At 54.1% G+C, this 21,221-nt stretch overlaps 3 protein-coding genes across 4 annotated transcripts in view; 2 read left to right on the forward strand and 1 right to left on the reverse strand.

Moving 5' to 3' along the window:
- Positions 1-551: 551 nt before the first annotated feature.
- NMRAL1 (NmrA like redox sensor 1) lies at positions 552-4,697 on the forward strand (the record flags this gene model as incomplete). The annotated part of the gene is made up of 5 exons (XM_082490606.1): positions 552-591; positions 931-1,169; positions 2,022-2,271; positions 2,783-2,973; positions 4,527-4,697. 5 exons carry the CDS (start codon positions 552-554, stop codon positions 4,695-4,697), a joined length of 891 nt encoding a protein of 296 aa, XP_082346732.1.
- Positions 4,698-5,632: 935 nt separating this feature from the next.
- DNAJA3 (DnaJ heat shock protein family (Hsp40) member A3) lies at positions 5,633-17,802 on the reverse strand. Of its 2 annotated transcripts, XM_082490346.1 has the most exons (12): positions 17,607-17,802; positions 17,353-17,480; positions 16,887-16,970; positions 15,948-16,154; positions 14,669-14,821; positions 13,133-13,280; positions 12,207-12,271; positions 11,192-11,320; positions 10,628-10,743; positions 9,813-9,910; positions 7,510-7,626; positions 5,633-6,757 (listed from the first exon to the last, which is right to left on the reverse strand). In XM_082490346.1, exons 1-11 carry the CDS (start codon positions 17,773-17,775, stop codon positions 7,523-7,525), a joined length of 1,401 nt encoding a protein of 466 aa, XP_082346472.1. In that variant the 5' UTR covers positions 17,776-17,802; the 3' UTR covers positions 5,633-6,757; positions 7,510-7,522. The 2 variants fall into 2 exon arrangements, with proteins under 2 accessions (XP_082346472.1, XP_082346471.1); XM_082490345.1 differs by lacking the exon at positions 7,510-7,626 and having other exon boundaries at positions 17,607-17,779.
- Positions 17,803-17,965: 163 nt separating this feature from the next.
- The window catches only part of LOC309677891 (coronin-7-like), a 38,151-nt gene continuing 34,895 nt past the window's right edge, over positions 17,966-21,221 (forward strand). The window contains exon 1 of the mRNA XM_082490790.1: positions 17,966-18,083. Within this exon, the coding sequence (XP_082346916.1) occupies positions 18,024-18,083 (60 nt within the window). The 5' untranslated portion in view covers positions 17,966-18,023. The remainder of the gene's footprint in view (positions 18,084-21,221) is intronic.

The following is a 21,221-nucleotide window of genomic DNA, read 5'->3' on the forward strand; positions in this document are numbered from 1 at the left end:
CGGGGCGCCCCGGGGTGGAAGGGCTACGGCCCCTAACGGCCTCCCGGAGGGCTACGGGGTGGCAATCGGGTGACTTGGTGGCCCGGGCGATGGGATGCGCCGAGGCGTCCTGCATCCCGCGGGGCGGGGCGGGGCGGGGCGGGTGGGCGGGGCGGACAGGCGAGGCCCCGCCCAGCGGGAGGCAGCCGAGCGGAGCCGGGTCGAGGCGAGCAGAACCGAACGGAGCCGAAGGGGATCGGGTCCAGCCGAGCCCAGCCGGACCGAGCCGAACCCAGCCGAAAAGAGCCGAGCGAAGCCGAACGCAGCCGAACCGAGGTGAGGAGACCCGCGAGGCCGCCGTGAAGGGGACGGGGCTTCGCTCCGCCGTACACCGGCCATGGGCCGCCGCCCCGGCCCTTCTCCCGTCCCCGGGGAAACCCCCCCCCCCAGCCCCGAGCGGAGCGGGGCCGGGCCGGGGGGAGGGCTGAGCGGCGGCCTCGGCGGTCCCGCACGGCGGTGCGACCTCTCCCCTTCCTGCCCTGGCAGAGCCCCCGCAGCGCCGGCGTTGCCTCATGGCCGGGAAGAAACTCATCGTGGTGTTCGGAGCGACCGGTGAGTGCTCGGAGGAACCCTGGGGGAGGATGGGGGGGGTGCCAGCCCAGGTTGCTCCGAGCCCCGTTCAACCTGGCCTCCAACACCTCCAGGGATGGGGCAGCCACAGCTCCTCTGGGCAACCTGGGCCAGTGAAGGGGTCTGGAAAGCGCCGGCCTGGCTGGAGCAGCAGTGCAGGGAACGGGCCGGAGGATGGGGTGGAGGGATTTGGTCCTTGTGCCCCAGGGAGAGCAAGCGTGGGGTCAGGCAGCTCCGTCTCCCCGTCCCAGCTTGTCCCAGCTCCCTTTCTGAGCAGAGCCCTGCGGGAAAACGGGGCTCTGAACAGGTCTGCACCTACAGGGGCGCAGGGCGGCTATGTGGCCCGGGCTCTGCTGGAAGATGGGACCTTCAAGGTCCGTGCGGTGACGCGGAGCCCCACGAAGAAGGAGGCCGAGGAGCTGAAGCAGAGGGGAGCTGAGATCGTGAAGGCGGATCTGGACGATGAGCCATCACTGGAGCTGGCCTTGGCGGGGGCTTATGGAGCCTTTGTTGTAACCAACTTCTGGGAGCACGGCAGCAAAGAGAAAGAAATTGCACAGGTAATCGTGCTTGCTTTAACTGGGACCACGTGTGGAGTGGCCTGAGAGGGGTAGGTCGAGGGACAGCTGTATGACATCGGGCTGAGGGTCGTGGGACAGCTGTTAGTGCAGCCTTGCCAGCCTTGATGGTTCGAGTGGCTGGTGCAGAAAAGTCCCGAGGCCTCCGCACACAAACCAGGTCCCAGTTCTTGCAAAGCCAGAGATTGTACCTTGTTCCCTCGCAGTCAGGTGGCTCCAGGATCTGGTGCCTTCAGGGAGCTGTTAAACGCCGCAAGACTTGGTGTGGCAGAGAGCCACTGCCTGGGAGTCAGGGTAGCAAGAGTGGAAAGACTGGGCTCTGCAGAGCCTTCCTAGGGCCGAGCCAGGACCTGCAGTCCTGTAGTTCTCTGCACTTGCAGCTTTGGGGCCAAAATGTGCTGCAGTATCAAAAATCCCAGGGCCTTCCCCAAGGGCGGTGTTCACCCCTGGGACAGATTTCACAAGGTGGCGTGATTACCACGCCTGGATTGTAGTGAACAAAAGATAAGATACGTTAGGGCAGGTATGTTGACCCTGGCAGATCTTTAGGGCTGGTGTTTGCATGCTTGGTGGAGGAGCTAGCACCAAAGCTGGAGGGTGTGTGGTCTTCCTAACATGGGATGATGTAAGCAGAGGACTCAACTCCACCTGGGCAACTCCCAGGGCTCATGGGGTCTGTTGAGCCCTGGTTCCAGCTGAGGGCTTGGGGTGCCAGATGCTGAGGAGCTGCCTTCCTGCCCAGTGCAATGAAGGGGAAGGCAGGGGGTGTGGGGATGATGAGAACTCCCATGTGTCCCATTCCCCTCTTCATGGTCATCTTCACCCTTCACTCAGGGAAAGCGGCTTGCTGACCTGTCAAAGCGCTTCAGTCTGCATCATGTCGTGTACAGCGGCCTGGAGAATGTGAAGCAGCTGACGGGGGGGCAGTTGGAGGTGGCCCACTTCGACAGTAAAGGCGAGGTGGAGGAGTACTTCCGGAACATTACTGTTCCTGTCACGAGCATCCGACTGCCATTCTACTTCGAGAACTTCCTCTCCATATTCAAGCCGCAGAAGGTCCCACAGGGAGATACCTTTGTCCTAGGTAAGACAGGACCTCTCGCTCTGCAGGTCGCTGTCCTGTAGTTCTTGTCTGCTCCCACTGTGCAGAGGCTCACTGAGGGGTGTAGGAATCACCAGGGCTGCAGACTGATGGGGAAAAGAGGCCTGTGCCAGCTTGACCACAGCGAGCTGCAGCTGTGTTATGGTCCTGCAGACCTCTTTGGTGGCCTGCAAGAAATAAGTGAGATCCCAGTCCTGTCTCTGGTGTTGAGGGCTGCTCTGCAGATCCCAGAGTGTCTCTGGATTCACCAACTCCCTGTGGTTGGGACATCAGAGGTGGGGCTGTAGATCCAGGCAAGTCACAGTGCTGCTTGGCTGCTCAGGGTCTCTTAGCTCAGCCCTGCAGGTGCTCTCCTGGCTTGCTACACTGATGGGTGTCCTCGGCTCTTCCTCCCCTCATGTTCAGAGGCTGGGTGCCGAAAACTACCGCTGTACCTGTGCTCTGTGTGCTAGGCTGCGCTGCGCTCTGAGTGAAATCAATCTTTCCCATACAGCACTGCCCATGGGGGACACCCCCATGGATGGGATGGCGGTGGAGGACATCGGGCCTGTTGTGGTTTGCCTGCTGAAGTCCCCAGAGGAGTACATCGGCCGCGTGATTGGGCTCAGCACCGGCAAGCTCACCGAGGCGCAGTATGCTGCTGTCCTCTCCCAGCAGACAGGCAAGACCGTGAAAGCCAGCAAGGTAGGAAGTGTCCCTTGGTGTTTGTGATGTTCTTGAGGTGGTGGGGAGCTGGCGCAGGGCCCTGCAGCCTGCCTTGAGGTGGTGGGAGGATGATCCTTGTGCCTTCCCAACATCTAGGTTCTCCGCGGGTCCCTGCTGAGGCCAGGCTGCTGCTGGCTGCGGGTGGGCAGCCCTGCCTGGCAGCAGCAGAGGAACAGCACACTCAGCATCTCCCATTGGTCTGGAGTACAGGGGGGTCCTGTACGGGGGCTGAGCATGGACAGCGGTGGCAAAATGGGTGCTGTTCTACCCAGGTAGCAAACTGAGGAGCTGCTGGGGCGGAGGGCACTCGTAGCTCAACGTACAGGTTTGATACCACCCAGCGCTGGTCTCCAGGCTTAGTCCTGCTACCCTTGCGTGCGGCTGGAGCACATGTTGGCACGGAACCTGCCTGGTGGGTATTGTCACTGAGACGACTCACACTCCTGGAGCGCGCGGGTGCGCCCGGGCAGGTCCGTGCCTGGCTCTGAGGGATAACTGAAGCGGGAGGTCTCCACAAGAGCCAGGGGCCAGGCAGTCACTGGTAGGGCTGGGCACCTACAGAACAGGTCTCTGCTGCGTGCTGCTCCCTTGGGCACGTTTTCCCTGAGGGCCTTGCTTTGTTACTATTGCTGTGTCACCGTTACAGTGCTCTGGGACTTCTTTTTATATTTTGTTTGTGCTTTGGCTGTGCTGCTCCCCTCAGGCAGCCAATACAATGGACAAGGGGTGCGGTAGCTCTCTGCTTTGGGAACAAAGCACGTTTCGGCAGAAACCAAGCACCTCTCGTGCTCTCAGCGGGTTCTGCTCTTCCAATGACAAATAAGCAGCTCTTTTCTTCCCAGGGCCCCAGTGCAGTGCAGAAGCACGGTGGTTCACCCTTTCCTTCAGGCAGGGAGGGTGGATGCTGGGTTACCAGGAGCAGTCTGGGTTGCTCGGGCTCTCCAGAGCTCTCCCGGATCCCTCAAGCCTGTGTTTCTAGAACCCTGGGCGCCCCTGGGTTCTGAGAACGGGTTCTGAGAACCTGGGTGCAGAGAACCCGCTCTCCTGGGCAGCTGTGTGCCGGCTATGCGCCAGAGCTGGCTGCTGTCCCAAGGCAGGCTGGGCTGCAGGGTGCCCAGCGGCACTGCTGTGCCATGCCGGTGGCTGCAGCTTTGGAGGGAGCAGCTGGCTCAGGACAGACCCAGAACAAGCTCCTGAGCATCTGTGAGGTGTGATTTCCCCACCACCACCTCGATCCCCTTTCTCACGCTGCGCCTGGAGGAAGGGTGGACTGCAGGGGGGCTCCTGGGTCAGCACTGACCACTAGACATGGGGTCTGCTTCATCCTGCCTCCCATCAGCCTGCTCGGGCAAGGACTTTCCTTTACACAACCCCAACTGAAATGACTTGCAGAGCAGCAGAACCCTCCTCATCAGTGGAAATACCGCAGCAGGCTGCTCCCACGCAGCCCACTTCAGCTTCCCTGTGCGGTGTAAGGGAAAGGCCCTGTGAAGACAGTGGTTTTTCCCCCCTGCCCCCATTCTTTTTTGCAGATGTCACCGGAGGAGTATGAGAAACGTGGCTCCCCTGGGGCCAAAGAAATGGCTGCTATGTTCCGTTTCTATGCCCTGAAGCCAGACCGCAACGTGGACCTGACCATGAAACTCAACCCCAAGGCCCGCACCTTCCCTCAGTGGGTGGCAGACAACAAAGCCGCCTTCTGAGCCTTCCCTCCCTCCTCTTCCACCCGAGCTTCTGCAGCAGGTAGTGAGTGCGGGCCAAGGCGGTGAGCTGTGCTGAGCCACACTGCCTTTCCACTCCTGCGCTGGTGAAAAGCTGACCCTGCGGAAGCGGGGAAGAGCTTTGGTCCATGCACACGATTTGGTTGAGACTGCTTTAGACCTAGCGGGCTGCAGGCAGGCAGATGGGAGAAGCGCTACCTTTGCAGGCTATCTTCAGGGAGGGGTGTAGTGATTTTGGGTGTTTTCACAGCTGTAGGGTGGTGGTGGTGGTGGTGGTGGTGGCTTGTTTTCCCAGGATCACCCTTGTTCCCAGGCAGCTCTGAGCACACAGCACCACTCTGTGGGCTGAACTTGTAGTACCTCTGGGCCCCAAAGTGCAGGGAAGGCTCCGGGTACCCACAGCCAGCACCGGCGCAGGATCCTAAGCCAACAGACAACACTGGGGTTGCTCTGTGGGCCAGGTTCAGGCTCCGCAGGCGAGCCCAGCATGCCTGGAGCGACGCGTTAGCACCACCCCAGCAAAGGGTGCCCACAGCCCCACAGGGGACCGTGCCGTGCATGACCTCCTGCACTGAGTAACGTGAAAGCTGAACCTAAATCTGACAGCTCTCAGCTATGGCCTGGCCTTTGGGCTCCCAGAGCTAATCTCAATCACTGTCTTTATGAGTTGAGTTAAAACCTTTGCAAGACTGTCCAACCTTAGGATTTAAGACTCACTTTAAAAGCTCCTTCCCCCCACTGGCTCACACCACCTGGGGCATGGCACTCCTTGCACATGTGCTTAACCTCAGTCATGGCCACCAGAGATGCTCAAGCCATCTCACCCTCTTCTCTCCTCGTCCGAGACCTTAATTCCTGTTACCAGGGGAGGGAAAGGGGGTGAGGTTGGAAGAGTAGAAAAGGCAGCAAGGCACAGCACGTGTTAAATATCTTTATGAAGTCAATCTTATTTACATGGATACAGAATCACTTTTACAGACAGTTTAATCAAGAGGCAACACGTGCTTTATTTCAGCAAATTAAGAAGGGCAAGACTAGGACATGTCCTTGTTTAACTGGTCGATTAGTATGTGGGCTGATGGTACCTGCACGGTATAACTAACAACAGCGGGCTACAGTAAACCATGAAAATACTCACTGCAAGAGCTCAACTCCACCTGGAAGGAGTGATCCACTTCACTTGTATTCTCACACATGTAGGAACAATGACTCTTTGACCAATCATTTATGCTACAGGTGTTGTACTAATGTAATAAAAGACTTTGTCCCAAACTGGCAAAGGGCTTAATGATAAACTTGTACGCCTTCAGAAGCGACAGCACTGGTGGTGTAACTTTAGTTAATTTGGGGAGGGGCGGGGGCAGGAAAACCTGAGGCAAAGTGCAGATTCCATCACTGCTCTTTGTGCAGGAGATCAGCAGGACTAAGAAACCCCACAGCTGCTGAAGGAGCCGGGGCAGCTGGGCTCCGGCGTCCCAGCCAGAGGGAGACTTCCCACTGGGAGAGCTGTGCAGGACAGCTAGGAGGGCTGTCGTAAAGACAGGGGTAGAACTCGCTGCCCCACCAACTCTCCCGGGAGAAGATATGCAGTGATAAGTTCACCATGCACATCTAGCGTTCAGAAGGGCACCCGAGTGAGCAGAAGCCATCTCTGACTCCTTACAGCAAACTGCTCCACTCTGTGCTGGAAGGACATTTTTTATTTCACATTTCCACTGTTTTGGATTCTAAATAATATTTCAACTTTCATTTTTACCAACTAAGCTTCCAGCAGCAGTAGGGACTGTGGAGCAACCTCGAGAGAGCACCGCATTTCTGCAAAGCTGGTGTTTTCCTTCATTACCATTTCCTGGGATGGTGGGTGGGGTTTGGATGGTGATGATTGTTGGTGCCTTGGTGGTCTGTAGCCTCTCCAGCCGGGATTCTCGCTGTGCTGCTGACTGACGTCCTTCGCACTCCAGAGCCCGCTGCCAGAAAGGTTCATTCCCGACTGCAAAGACGATCTGCTGCTGCTGGCTCTTAGTTCCCAGTAGAACGCTTCCCTGCAGTTGAAGCAAGAGAAGAGGTCAACCTTTCCTGACCGAACCCACCTAAGGCACGCAGCCCCTGGAGCCTGTGTTGTGAACACAAGCGTGAGAGCACCTCTCCACCTGACTTGACGTCATGCTTAGTTCGAAGCCTGTAGTGACAAGAAGCTGAGCCCCTGGATTCTAAGACGCCACTGCCTGCCATAGATGATGTCCAGTCTGCAGTGCTCCTCACAGCAGGCCAACACCAACTAAACGGCACCCTGAGTTACAACACTGCTCGTTTGTGCGGCAGCAGCTTTGCTGTGCTTTATGACAAAGAACGATTCCTCCCTGGTGGGGGTGAGTCCGGCCTGAATGTACCAGCACTGGAGGCTCTGCAGGCTCACCCGCGCCTCCCGGCAAACCTGGGCTTTGCGCTGGCAGCAGAACTGCCCGGTCTCAGCTTTACCAGGTACCAGGAACACCCTTGGTGCTTTGTCTCGGGTATAGCCACGGAGCGGACAAGGAAGCGGAGCCGCAGGGGAGGCCAGCAACCTCCCTGAAGATGTAGCCAGCATTTTTGCTGCGGCAACAATGCAATTTAATCCCTGGCTTTTTGCTCCAGGTTACAGGGGACAGCTAGGGCTTTTCACACCAGTGGCTGGAAGGCCTGAGGCTAAGTGAGAAGCAAAGCTGTGCTTTTGCTGCTTCTACTTCCCAAGAAGTGCAAGTTCTGCTTAGTGGGGGGGGAAAAAGACGACAACAAAACACAAGAGGCCTCCTACCTCAGATGGGGTGTCAGGAGCTAAACATTTTCTTAAGTTTGGAAAGGAATCCCTCCTTGTTCTCCTCAGCCTCAGGCCTATCCCCGCCTGCGTCAGCGCTAGCCGTGGCCCTGCCACCTGGACACAAACAGCAAAGGGCTGCAGTCAGATACATCTCCCACCAGTAGCCAGCACCCCTGCCGAAGCGAGGGGGTTATTTTAGATGGGGAATGGTCACGTCAGCTGGCTTTGCCAGCATCCCTGTGTACAGGGCTGCACCTGCCAGCGAGCTGCAGTACTGGACCACTTGCAGTGAAAGCACTGGAGAGCCCACACCCCAGGAGTGGAAGAGAAGACCGTGAGCCCAGGTACCACCGTTCCCTTCCCCTCTCCCCAGCCCTCTAGCTGGTGAGGGAATTCTCATGCTGCACAATCAAGTCAGGGACCCCACAGGCTTTGGAAGCAAGCACTTGGAATTGAGAGTCTGCCACTAAAAACAAGTTGTTAACTTGACCGCGGCCAGCCACGACTTTACAGGGGGAAAAAAAAAAAAAAAAAAGCTGTATTGGTGGTCACTGGAACAATCTCTCTTCCTGTTTCATGGTCATGTCGTGACCCGTTAGAGCAAAGCAGTGCAAAACCATCCTGGGAGCCTGCTGCTTGTAATTCCAAGCAATGCTCAGCTAAACAGTATCAAGAAGAAAATGAACTTGGGCTAGAAAGAAAAAGGCTACAAGTATTTCAGAACAAATGTCCAGATAAGGAATCTTACTGGCAGCAACGAGCGTAATTTTTCTGTATAAACAGGTCCTGAGAAGTTGTTTGTCCCTCCAGAGTGGCTACAGCGAGACAAAAGGAGACCTGTTTGCTAATCTGCCTTTTCTACAGTAAAACCGTCAATAACGAGACCCCCAAATCCTCCTCAAGCTTTCTTTGTGCACTGAGAACACAAAGTCCAGTCCTCATCCTCCCTCAGGCTGATGCAACGGTATGAAATACCGAGGCCTGCGGCAGAACACGCCTCCATCCACTCAGGCTATTTCTGCTTCCCAGAGCAAGGCCAGGCTTTCAGCAACAGCCTTGTCTCTACACTGCAAACTACTGGCATTGGTTTTAATCCACATTGGGGCCTCGTTGTGGTAAAAACTGGCAGGTTTGCTTTTTAAAAAACAAGTTTGGAGAGCAATTTTTTTCCTTTGGCACGTAAATGCCTTTAAAAAGCTGGAATGAAATCTTTGCGCTTAGAGATCTTTCCCCTTCCCCCCGAGGCTGACCTTTAATGCTTACACTCAGCGGAAAAGACATAACTGCTGTGTTATGAAAGCACGATAAAACACAACATTGGTAAGTATTTGGCATATACCGCCTTCCAATATCCTGAACTTCAGCCTATATTCCTCAGGCTTTGGCATGCGTAGTAGAGAGGACCCAAGTTCCTGGGATCATTTAGCAGCTTTGAAAGACTGTCACCTTCACCTAACTGTATGCGGTCACAAATGCCCTCTTTGGTTTCACGCATTAAAGAAATCCAACTGGTCAGTGTTCCAATATGAGCAAAGAAAAAATTGTTTTCCAGCAGCGAAAGACAAAGCTCTCGCCTGACTGTTTTACTGTATGTTTTGCCTTTAGCTGCTACTGATGCCAGGTACCTCGCCCCTGAAACTTAAAACATGTCATTGCTGAATCAAAATTTTTAATCTGGAGCTGAAGAGCAGCTCTACAAAGCTCCCAGCTGACTTGGCTGCCTCCATCATGCTGGACGCTGTCTACTGATTAGAGCCAATGCTCAGCACCAATGAACATTTCTACCCCAGGTTGTGCCACACGCACAGAGCGCGGCTTAGAGCAGCCTCGACAGCAGTGCTCCCCTTCTGCTTTCAAGGAGGAACGTCCCCACTGCAGTCAGGAGCACAACAGATTAGCTCCTGCAGAAAACTGCCCTGAAGCACATTCTCTTTTTCCACCTCTGCTACTAAGACAAGTTACTTCTGGCACAGGGGCAGAAGCAGGGAGTGGAAGGCATTCATCACCGCAGCGAGACTCACCCCAACTTGTCAGGACACTGGAGTATCTCAATACCTGCTCTCTGTTCATGCGCAGATTTGCCCAGTAAGTATTTGGGTAAAGCTTTCTGGGAAGAGGCTACCTCCTTGCTTTGTGCTACAGCTTATTAACATCATGCAAAAACTATTTCCAAAATACCATGCTCAGCAGGTTGTGCTGACACGTTGTCTCAAGGTGACCCTGGCTCACCTTCCTCCCCAGGAACCCTCAGGAAGCGCTCTGCACTCCAGGAGCAAGGAGCACAAATTCCCACCGCTCACCTGATGCTGTATTTGTGACCCCGTTCACCGTGCCGTCCACATCTGCCTCGTCCTCAGCATAGCTCATCATTAAGGCTCTCTGGCGATCCGTCAGCCTCCTGAGGGTCCAAGACAGAGGTGTTGGTTACGGCTGTCTTTAGGGACAGATGGATCTACAGATCTTCTCCAGCAACGCACACGAGAGGCAGCTACTGGAAGTACAAGATGAATACACCTGGCATACACAGAGAATCCGAGTAATCTATAAAGATTAAGCCCCAGTGGAAGAGGAGAGATATGACCCACTGCATTTCACCCAGCTGCAGTGAAAAACCAAAATATTTTGAAGTGCCGAGAAGAACCGTGTGGAGCTACAACAGAACACACATCCAGTGGGGAGTCAAGAAATGAACTCCCTTGCCCAGCGCAGCGATACAAGCTAAAAAGTTTCCTTCACCACAGGGGCAGGGGGTGGCCACACAGATTGAAAAGCAACTGCCAAGGAGTTCATTTCCTTTGAGCTGTAGGTGTGAGAGCACAGATATGTTACAAGCCAGAACACCGAATTGATGTAACCGGGATCCAGACAGAATCACAGACAACCAGGCAAATACGCAGGTAAGGAACTAATGTATTTCCAGGTTTTATGGTTTTTAGACCTGGGTTGTCAGATGGTATTATTAAAAAAAAAAAAGTCTACCTCACATTAGAATTAAAAGCAGAGTGAGAAATTTATGATCCTGAGAAAGCAGTAAGGAATTTTCACGAAAATCTTTCTCAATGTTTTTCTGCAAAAATTTCAAGATTACACAGTAACTTGTATTAGCTCTACTTACTGAGGAACTCTTATCTTTATGTGAATGTAGTGGTCTCCGTAGCCGTAACTGTTAACCTTGGGAATGCCTTTCCCACTCATTCGAATTCTCTGGTCTGGTTGAATACCAGGGGGTATCTAGGAACACAGACGTGTCACAGTTATTACTCTATTTTAACAATTTATATAGTAATTACATTACACATCTATAAAAACTAACTCTTTTTCCAGCAAGCTTCAAAGTAGGATGGCAGAGATCTGGTACATTTGTGCATCTGGACACATTCAGAAGCTACATCAGTAATGACGGAAAAGCTTTTGAAGAAACAAGTGAAGAACCTCATGCAGTCTGTAGACCTTGGATGGGATTTGTCCAGCAATCCACCCGGCCCTTCCGTTCCCTGTCCCTACACAGTGATAGGAAAGGAGGTGTGACCAAGCAGGTGACAAACTACCTGATGCTCAATCCTGAAGAAGCCAGAAACACGCTACTGTCAGGAGATTTGCACTGCCTCTGCAGCAAAGGAGGAGTCTCTGCTGTCCCACATCGATTTATACCCAAGCTCTTCCACATAATGGTACTTACCGTGATATTGATTGTCTCGTACAAGCCTTGACATCTGGCTGTGCCTCCCAGAACAGCCTGGGCTATTGAAATAAGGAGGTCCGAATGGATATCTGCTCCATTTCTTCTGAACACAGAACTTTTTTGAACCTAAAAGGCAGGCAGTTCCACAGAGAAGTCAGCACACCATACCACAAAGTTCTCACAGTAAACTGCTTTGAAGGTTCTCAGAAGAAAACATATCAGAATGCTGTAGTCAGAGCCTTTACCACCCACAAACTGCACAGTTAAGAAGTGTAAGTTAATGTTCAGTCTTTCAGAAAAATGCAGGTCTTGACATAACTAGAATTAGCCAGAGGCTTAGGAGGATGCCTGCTTCCTATCTCAGCAACTCCCTCCCCTAATCCTGTTGTTAATTTATCGGTGTCGGTATGATTCTGCAGAGACAGAGAAGACGCTGCCTTGTCCAGTACCCCAAACAGGGGAAAGACAGGAGAGAAGAGGGAGGCAGTGGTCTCATAAACTGGAAGAGAATTAAATCCTCCCATGCTACAAAAAAAGGCACTGAAAAAAATTCTCTCCTTGACAGAGACGCATGTGAGAGGATACCTACAGGGGAAGAGCTATAAAACATGTGCAAAGCAGCACATGACGTGTATCTGCAAAAGGACACTTGTCCAGTCAGCCCCTCGTGGGCATTCCCACAGCCCTCCTCAGCATTTCTGCTCCCAAGTGGACCACTCCTTCACATTTCCAACTCAGAGACTCAAGGCATCAAGAGCTTGCTCTGCATTTTGATGCACGCTACCATAAGGGCCTCGTCCTGGAACAGGCAGCGCAATCCTTCATGAGCAGACTTAACATTACACCACTTGTTACAATGCAGATCTTCTGCTGTCTCAGAAAGTTCAGGTGGATCACATTACCTCAGCTGTTTCAAAGGATCACTCACTCTTCCTCCTCCGTCCCCCATTCAGTCAGTCGCAAAGGCAACAACCAACCAACTGAAAACAGCCAACAATATAACGATACGTACCCTGAACGTAATGAAAATTTCTTTCTTCCCCACGGGCATCCGAACTGTCTGCCCATCCTCAACGCCTGCAGTCAGTGGGGAAAAAAAAAAAAAAAAAAAAAAAAAAAAAAAGAGAGAGAGAAAAAGAGGGAATGTTACCTTGCGTTACAATCCACGTGTTACTTGAATACCTACAACTCTCGCCATCCCTAAAGTCGGCCACCACAGCAGCAACCACACATCCAGGAGCATGAGGCACAAGACCTACCAGCGAACAGCACAGTAACACACTCCACAGGAGCCGTGGCCAAAGGAAGGAGGTGTCAGCACACGTTTATACCTCTGAGGTGATCGCTATGCCCCAAGCAGGCTCCTTACTTCAATCCCTACAGAATTCTTTAGGGAAAGGTGTCAGGCTAAGGAATGCTGGGCAGCCTCCACAAGCTGCAGGGAAACCGCAGGCTGCTCACCCAGGGCAGTCTCAAAGAAACAAGTCTTCAGCCCCAACACTCATTTTATCCTCTCTGGTGAGGAAGGCCATCAGCACACTTCTCTGAGCCAAGCTAAGGCTTTCCAGATTCCCACCCTTTCCCCAAGCTTCATCGAGGACAAACGAAAGACACAAGGCAACAAAACCTTTTAAGAGTGTCACTCTTCAAAACCTGCCTAGAAGGATCCATGAAGAACCAAAACCTCAGCTCAGGAAGCACAAAACATTTATAGCCGTGGCCAGAAAGTTCATCTCATGACTAGCCCTTGCAACTGCCAAGCTATCAACCTCCTTTGTTCTTAAGATCATCTCTGCAGCAAAACTTTGCACGATGCTCTCAGATTCGTACCTGGCAGGGACCAGACACACGTTGGAGGCAAGCGCATTGCTGTTGGCCAAGAGGAAGCAAATAACTACAGTTATTTAACAGAAAGCAGGACACAAGCGCAACACTGACCAGCTGGCACAGGAACCATCACCGTCTTCTTTTGTTTGGTTTGCCCCGTTCCTCGACATACTACGCATGGCGTTGTTATGATGGAACCACGACCGCCGCATCGTCGGCACGTAGATCGCATTACAAAAGGGCCGGTATTTATTGTCTCCTAGTGAAGAAAACACAGATCGTACAAATATTTAGTACCAAGAAGGTAGTTTTGACTGGCCCAGCACATTTGAGTCCTCCTAACTGCACATGCAACCTGACAGGACAGCGATATCCTTTATCAAGGGGTGGAGCAGAGAACTGGCTCAGAAATCCAAAGAGGATGCTGCTTGTGAGAAGCTGGATCAGGTTCCACTGACACTGCATCCTGATTTCCACTGAAAACCATCACTACTATGAGCAAGTGTCTCACGGCAAGGGGAAGGGTAACACAACACTTTCCATCTCAAGGCTTTAATGAGCAGGAAGGAGCAAAACGCCTTACAGCGCTATATCACATGGAACTACAAGTGTGTATTTTGAGGAATCCAAGGGCAATCCACTTGCATGAATTATTGCCAAGTGTCCAGGAAAACATTATGGAGACTAACCTATGGACTGAACTGTGAAAGCCACCCGCCAGACTGAAGCACGTGAGGGAACAGCGGGAAGAGCTTGCAGTCTCCTCTGACCAACTACACCTGTTCTGTGCCAAAAGGTCAGACTGACTGCTGGTACCCATTTTGATTGCATGAAAATTGAAAGCCTGAAGCTTGATCATAGAATCATAGAATGGTTTGGGTTGGAAGAGACTTTTAAAGGCCATCTAGTCCAACCCCCCTGCCATCAGCAGGGACATCTTCCACTAGATCAGGTTGCTCAGAGCCCCGTCCAGGCTGACCTTGAATGCTTCCAGGGATGGGGCATTTCCCACCTCTCTGGGTAACCTGGGCCAGTGTCTCACCACCCTCAGTGTAACAAATTTCTTCCTTGTATCTAATCTGAATCTACCCTTTTTCAGTTTAAAGCCATTACCCCTTGTCCTATCGCAACAGGCCCTGCTAAAAAGATTGTCCCTATATTTCTTATAAGCCCCTTTAGGTACTGAAAGGCCACAATAAGGTCTCCCCAGAGCCTGCTCTTCTCCACGCTGAACCATCCCAACTCTCTCAGCTGTTCCCCATTTCTTTACTTACTGTAATTAGCATGCATCTTCTTATTTCATGTCTATCCTTAGACTATCATCACCTTCCTCCTCCCTCCACTCCTCAATTCAAAGTATCCCATTTAATGCCCAAGTAATTGCAGAACTCTTACGTTACATAAACGTGATTTGCTGGACGTAGGATACCAGATAATCTAGCCCTGAAGGCTAGTGCTTTTAGCCAGGCAGAGCGCTACTTTAATACAAAGAATATCTTCCAGTGCCTACTAACATCAAGTCCACATTAGCTTGGCTTCACCCAAGATAAGCTGAAGACCATAGTGAGAATTTGTCACTGTGGAAGGGACTGACTTGCCCCAAAAACGAAAAGCCCAGCAGAACCTGTGTCTTAGAAAAGTACTCACCATGCCACTGCCATTGCAGTAGTGACAGCGCTGCGCTTTGGTACCAGGTTCATGTCCTTTACCATTGCATCGCTCACAGGAGTCGTTGATGTTCACCACAATCTCCTTGTTAACACCTTTTGCAGCTTGGGTGAACGTCAGTTCCATGATATACTGTACAGGAAACATGGACATGGATCTACAACTGGTGTGCGATGGAGTTTTAAGCAGACTGAAATTGGTTTAGGCCAAATATCAAACAATGCTTAAAATACATCCCGGTGATAGGGGGGTGGAAGAGACGGATGGGTGCACAACTCATTCGGAAGGGTTCTGCCTCATTTGAGGAAGCACTGTCTGTCTCATATAAATAAACTGACTATCTGTCTCATATAAATAAAAAGGGGTACAAAGGGATAGCAGACATTACAGGAATGGTGATTACACCAGTCTGATGAGCAGCTGGGTAGCAGAAGTGAGATCTAAAAATAGAAAAGGAGGTAAAAATGCAAGTCAGGCGATCTTCTGCTCTCAGGAAACCCCTTACTATTTCTAAAGGTGGTGTTTAATGGGAATGCAGCAACAGGTGAGGGTGAAGGCTTTCAATCCCAAAGAGAGCATCTGCTCTTCCTCAATAAACTCTTTACTTACCAAGGGAAGTCATCAGCAAAGATGACTGCACAAAATAGGAAATTCTGTTTGTAACAGAAAGGTCATTTTTAGTAAAGCCAGAAGTACCGAATACCGAGCATTTCTGGAGGCAGCACATGAACCGGCACTGTCAGTACTTAAAAGAGCATTTAGCTGCAGTACAAAGAACAAGACATAGGTTTTGTTTTATTATGGGCTCCACTGCAAAGTTGGGCCAATTAAGTTGCAAAATTAAGCCAATTAAGTAGTCAAGCCTAATGCTGGAAGGCTTGTTTTGTAGTTAAAAGGTATTTTGTGGTTTTTAGCATTACAGATCAAAGCAGACATACGTAAATCAACATACAGCAGGAAAGACACATCTACCATGATGGAATTGTTCAGCAGCACCAACCGGTGTCAGTAAACACCAGATGAAGCAGCTGAAATCCAGAAAAGTATTCTGTCTGGAGGTGCAGAGGACATATCTACACAGCTTATCAAAAACACATGATTCCCCCACCCATACAATGGGACGCTCATGTGCTGACATTCCCAGAAACAAATTCTTTGATTAAGCTCGCTCCTGGAGTGATCTGCAACACACAGATCTCCCACTTTTGCGTCTTTCATTTCTCATTTTCATTACTCAGAAGATAAATGCACTTCATACCTCCTGTGGCTGGTCAAAGACATTCTGAAAATCACCAAAAGGGGATCCCGAAAACTCTCCAAAGATTTTTCTGAAAAGCTCTTCTGGATCAATGGATGGACCACTGCTCCAGTACTGCCGCCCAGCGCCAGCACCTGCTGCGCCAGGATCAAAACTAGCCGTGCCGTATGCATCGTATTGTTTCCGCTTCACTTCATCACTTAATACCTGTGAGACAAAAGAACGATGCCATCAGGACACTGCACAGATCCTGACCAACAGGACAGCCCCTATCTGCACAGCGTCGTCTCTTGGGAGAGTTCAAGGCTACTGGCATTACCTCCACAAGCCCATGTTCTCAAACCTTTCTTGTCAAGAGGAGGGCAATCCCAGCTCTCAGCAGCGTATGAATTACTGAAAAGCTGCTTCTTCCCAGGTATCTCTCAGCTCGTCATCAGGAAAGTGACAAGATCTTGCTAATTTATAATAAGCAATAACTTACATTATATATTCAATCATTATCAGGTGAAAGCTGGTAGTAAGAGCGCTGGGGTAAATTTTAAAACCCCCGAGAGCAAAAACCAGCACAAGAAGATGTCTGAGCAAGCTGAAGAGCAGGAAGAAATGGGGCTGGGGGAGCACAGCACCTCTGTCTCAAACAGCCAGTACTGCTGACAGGTTTGTTTGTCTGTTTATTTAAGCTGACCAATAATTCCATGCCAGTCACTCAGTGCTAACAGCAAGCACAAATTGAAAGCGCTTAAAACATATCCAGCTACATCAGATATTCGAGCTAAGTAATTTCCTGCAGACACCTTTGGGACAGAGGGACTCAAGCCTGAAATATCAGACATCAAAAAAATGGCCATGGTTTTACAGGAAACTCACACAGGAAATGTTCCCCCAGGTCTACCCTCCAATCTTTCCTCCTTTTCATCACCATAAAATCCTGCGTATTACCTCGTAGGCTTCTGCCAGCTGAGAGAATTTCTCTTTAGCTTTAGGGTCATCTTTATTTGTGTCAGGATGGTATTTCTTTGCCAGCTAAACAACAGAAATCAAAGTGTTAGAGATAAGACAGAAGTAGTTTACTTTAGCATGGCTGCCATGCCAGGAAAAACACATCAGGCAGAGCTTGGCATTCGCTATCTGTATTTTAAGGAACTAAAATCCTTTGTTTTCCGTTATCATCCCAACTACAGAAGCCGCTCTGCGATCTCCCAGCGATCCCAGGGCCTCCTGGAAGGAGACCTGAGCTGACAGCACCAACAAACCACGCTTTTGAAGAGATCCCCAAAATCGATGTGCCGAACTTTCCCACCGCGACCTCCCCTGACCCCCAGCGCCTCCAAACCCAGAGGTGGGTTTGTCCTTTGCCGTACGAGAGAGGCCGCAGCCCCCCCTGCAGCCCCGCGGTCGGACGTGCCTGATAATAGGCCTTCTTGATCTCCTTCTGGGTGGCGGTGCGGGGCACCCCCAGCACCTGGTAATAGTCCTCCTTGGCGCGGCCCGCGGCGCTGCTGTGGAAGGCGGCGGCGGCAGAGCGCTTCGTCCCTGCGGGAAAGAAGGGCAGAAGGGTCGGGGGGGTGAGGGCCGGCGGCGGAGGAAGGGGCCCGGCCCCGACGCTACAACCCGAGGCCCGCCGCCCCGGCCCCGCTGAGGCGACCCGGCCCCGCTCACCCACGGCGCAGAGCCCGGTGCACAGCGGCAGGAGGCGGCGGGCGGCGGGCAGGCCGCCCAGCCCCCGCAGGAGCCAGACGAGCGGCAGCCGCCCGTCCCCCGGCCCGCGGCTCCTGACGGCGGCGGCAGCGGCCACCCCCAGCCACCGCGAGGAGCTCCTGGCCGCCATCTTGGCCCGCGGGCAGCGCTGCGCATGCGCCACCGGCGACGCCGTGCGCAGGCGGAGGGTGCAGTGCGCCTGCGCAGTAACCCCGCGCCGGTACCGTCGCTGCGCTGTGGACCGCCCCAGGGGGTGTGTCCAGCGTGGAGGGGCGGGGCTAAAAGAGGGCGGGGGCGCGGGGAGGGTGGGGTCGGCGGCCCAGGGGCGGACGGACCGGCGCGCAGCGGAGCGGCGGGGCTCGGCGCAGCCGGAGCACCATGAACCGCTTCAAGGCGTCCAAATTCCGACACACCGAGGCCCGGCTACCCCGCAGGGAGGTGAGTGCCGTGGGGCGTTGCTCGCCGTCCGGTACCGGGGGTGCGGGGTGGCACGGGGGTGGCGGCGTTGGGGCTCCCAGGGGGCAGGGGTAGGGCCAGCCCCGCATCCCTGGGATGCCGGCGCGGCTGCCCCGGGCAGGGCACGGCTCAGGGTCCCGTTACTGCGGCGGTACGGCAGGTTCCTCCACCCAGTGCCCGGCAGCCCCGCCCGGGCCGCCCTTCCTCGGTACCTGCCGCTTCCCGTCCCGGCCTCCGCGGGGGCTCTGCAGCGGGGTACCGGCGGGGAACCCCAGCCCTCTCCCAGAGCAGTAGAGCCCCCGTCCCTTCGCGGCCGGGAGCAGCTCCGGTGCAGCCGGTGCCGCTGGCTCGGGGTATCAATCCCCGTGGCGGCAGGGAGCCGGGCCCTGGCAGGGGCGGAGGCAGTTGGCCCCGGTTCGCGCTGCCTGCTGTCCCAGCTCGGTTTGGTACCTTGCCTTTGCCCAGCCCTACCCGGGCAGCCCCGGTTTGCCGGTGCCAGCCGGGGAAGCGTGCACCCCGAGCGTGAAATGCCGGGCCCTGCTCCTGCCACCCCGTTTCCGCAGGTAAAGAGGAAGCGCTGGGGCTCCACAGGATGGTGCTGAGCTCTGTCACCCCGCCTGCGAGCTGCGGAGCTTGGCACCGCTGAGGCCGGGCAAGTCTGGTGGGTCTCATCGGGCAATATGGAGCCAGGTGGTGCCCAGCTCTGGCCAACGAGGTCGTTGTTATTTGCCACAAATAACCAGCCCCAGCTGTGCTGAGCATCATGATCCATCTGGGCTTGTGAAGGGATACTGGGTTGGGGTGGGTTGTGCCAGGTGAGCCATATCAGGGAGCGTTATCAGGGCATGTAGTCCTTCCGGGGGCTCCCCAAGCCGGACACAGTTGGCATCTCCGCAGCACCGTGGCTGTGAGTGAGGCTGCTGCCACTCTGCCATGGTGGAGGTGGGTGGTGGGATCCTGCTCCCGGCCTGTGGGATGGAGGGGAGCTGGCATAGCTAGAGCAGGGTCCCTGCTGGGAACAGTCCCACCTGGGGAAGGGATAGCGTGGACCAGTTGTGTGGTGCGGGCTGCTCTGGTTGCCAGTCGTGCCGGGGTGGCATGTAGGTGTGGGAAATCAGTACCCTTTAGCATCGACTGTGTGGCCAAAAGAGGAGGGCTTGGGCTGGGCAAGTGATGCTGGCTGTTCAAAATATTTGTATCTTGCTGTCTTTCAAAAGAATTTGGGGACCCCTAGGGCCACCAAAATGTTTGCCTCCCAGCCCTTGGATGTCAGTGCTCTCCTTCTCTGTCCTTATGCCAGCCTGGCCTGGCCTGTGCTCATGTGCCTCTGCAGACCCAGCGAGCACCTGAAACATCCCCCTGAACCTCAACTGTAGGAGGGGACGTGGTGGCCCCTGCCTGGCCTCGAGCATCCCAGCCTCAGTGCATCTGCAGAGCAGGTGACAGGTCACTGAAATCTCAGCCGGCCGAGCATTTGGCAGCAAACCTCAGGATGCAGCAGACCTGCTGCCCATGGCTGGGCAAGGGATCGCAAGCTTCTGTCCGGTGTGAGTGCTGGGATGCTTAGCTGGGGGGGGTTTATGGCATCCTCCAGGCAGGGATGTCCCCACTACCACTGCCCTGGTGTCCTGTGGTGGGGCAGCTCTGCGGGACACCGAGGGACAGCATGCCCTCACCCTGGTGTGCGGGGAAACATCTGCCTCCAGCAGCCCTTACCAGGCTCGGCACACAGGAGGTGGCCTTTCCAAAAGGCATTTCCCATCCAGGCGTGAAACGTGTCCCCGGGAGGCAAGGCCATGTCACCCAGCTTTGTGGGGGAGGAGGTGGGAGATGGATGTCTCGTCTTTGAATCCATCTCGGGTGTCACAGCAGGAAACCCTGTTTGTGTCCCTGGCCGAGCAGGGCGGCTTGTTTAGGGAGGTGAAGGCAGACACTTGACTCGGCTGGATCAGGAAGTGCAGTGTAAACACGAAGGATCAGATCTGAGTTGCTTCTATGACTCTATGTTTCAGGCAGCGTCTGCAAGGCTCTGCTGGCAGAGACGCCCTGAAAGCTCATGGTTTGTTTTAGGGACATAGCCAGGGTGGTACCATATGCTTTACCGGCCACCCTGGCACGCTGCAGGAAGGATCGCTTCCCTGAGGGCTCCCACCTGCCTGCGGGGATGTTGTGGGGCTGGGACAGACCAGCTCAGCGGTCCCTCTGCAAAACATCGCTGCAGGGGTCCTGTGTGGTACCCTGGGATGCTGGGGGCCAGATGTGGTGAGTGACCCCCCCTTCACCGAGGGACCAGTGTAGTGTGACGGGGCGCAGGTTGCAGGACCCTTCCTCCTGGGTCCTGGTCACGCTCCCGATCTGTTCCCCATCCCGGCCCTCCTGCTGGGTGTGGGGAGAGGAGCCTCCCTTCAGCAGGAGAAGGGTTAACAGGTCTGCCACTGAGATGGCTGCTGTGACAAGGACCAGAGGAAGTGCTGCAGGAACTGCTGCTCTCTGTCAGGCCTCAAAAGGAAACCCTGCAAGAAGAGGAAACCCGGGGCTCGTTCCTTTCGGGGCTCCCTTCCCTGCAAAGGGCTCTGCCCTGCTTGTGGCGTATCCACCGCTCCGGACACCGCAGCAGCTCTCTGCCGTACCGGTGGCTGCAGACAGGCATGGTGGCAGCTGTAAAACACCCGCCTTTGCTTGAGGGTTGGACTTGGCCCTGGGTGCGCCGGGGAGCTCCTGGTCCTGGTGGCCACTTGAGGTCAGGTGCCTGTGTCACCTGGAGCGGGTCTGGCTGATGCGGTGTCCCACGGGTGCAGTGCTGGGCTGTGGAGTGGTAGTGATTTGGGGTTTGGGGCTGTAATGAAGCTCCTTGGCTGTGTGTCCGTGCGGCAAGCGCGCTCCCCGAGGCATTTATCTGCCCTGGTCAGCCACAGCCCCTGTGGTGCTTCGCAGCCTGAGCACCTTTGTCCCATCCCAAATTCCATGACATCAATTTATCGCAAGGTCCTTTGAGCCCTTCCCACCGTGGGAGAGCTTATGGCTAGGACAGTTTTGGGGAAAGGCAGTGCTGGGAGCTGGGCTGCTCCTGTCTCACGTTCCCAGCAAAGCTGGCCCCAAAACCCCCAGCCCCAGTGATGG

The sequence above is a fragment of the Vanellus vanellus genome (genome assembly GCF_965231255.1).
Source record: "Vanellus vanellus genome assembly, chromosome: 14".
Classification (NCBI taxonomy): Eukaryota; Metazoa; Chordata; class Aves; order Charadriiformes; family Charadriidae; genus Vanellus; species Vanellus vanellus.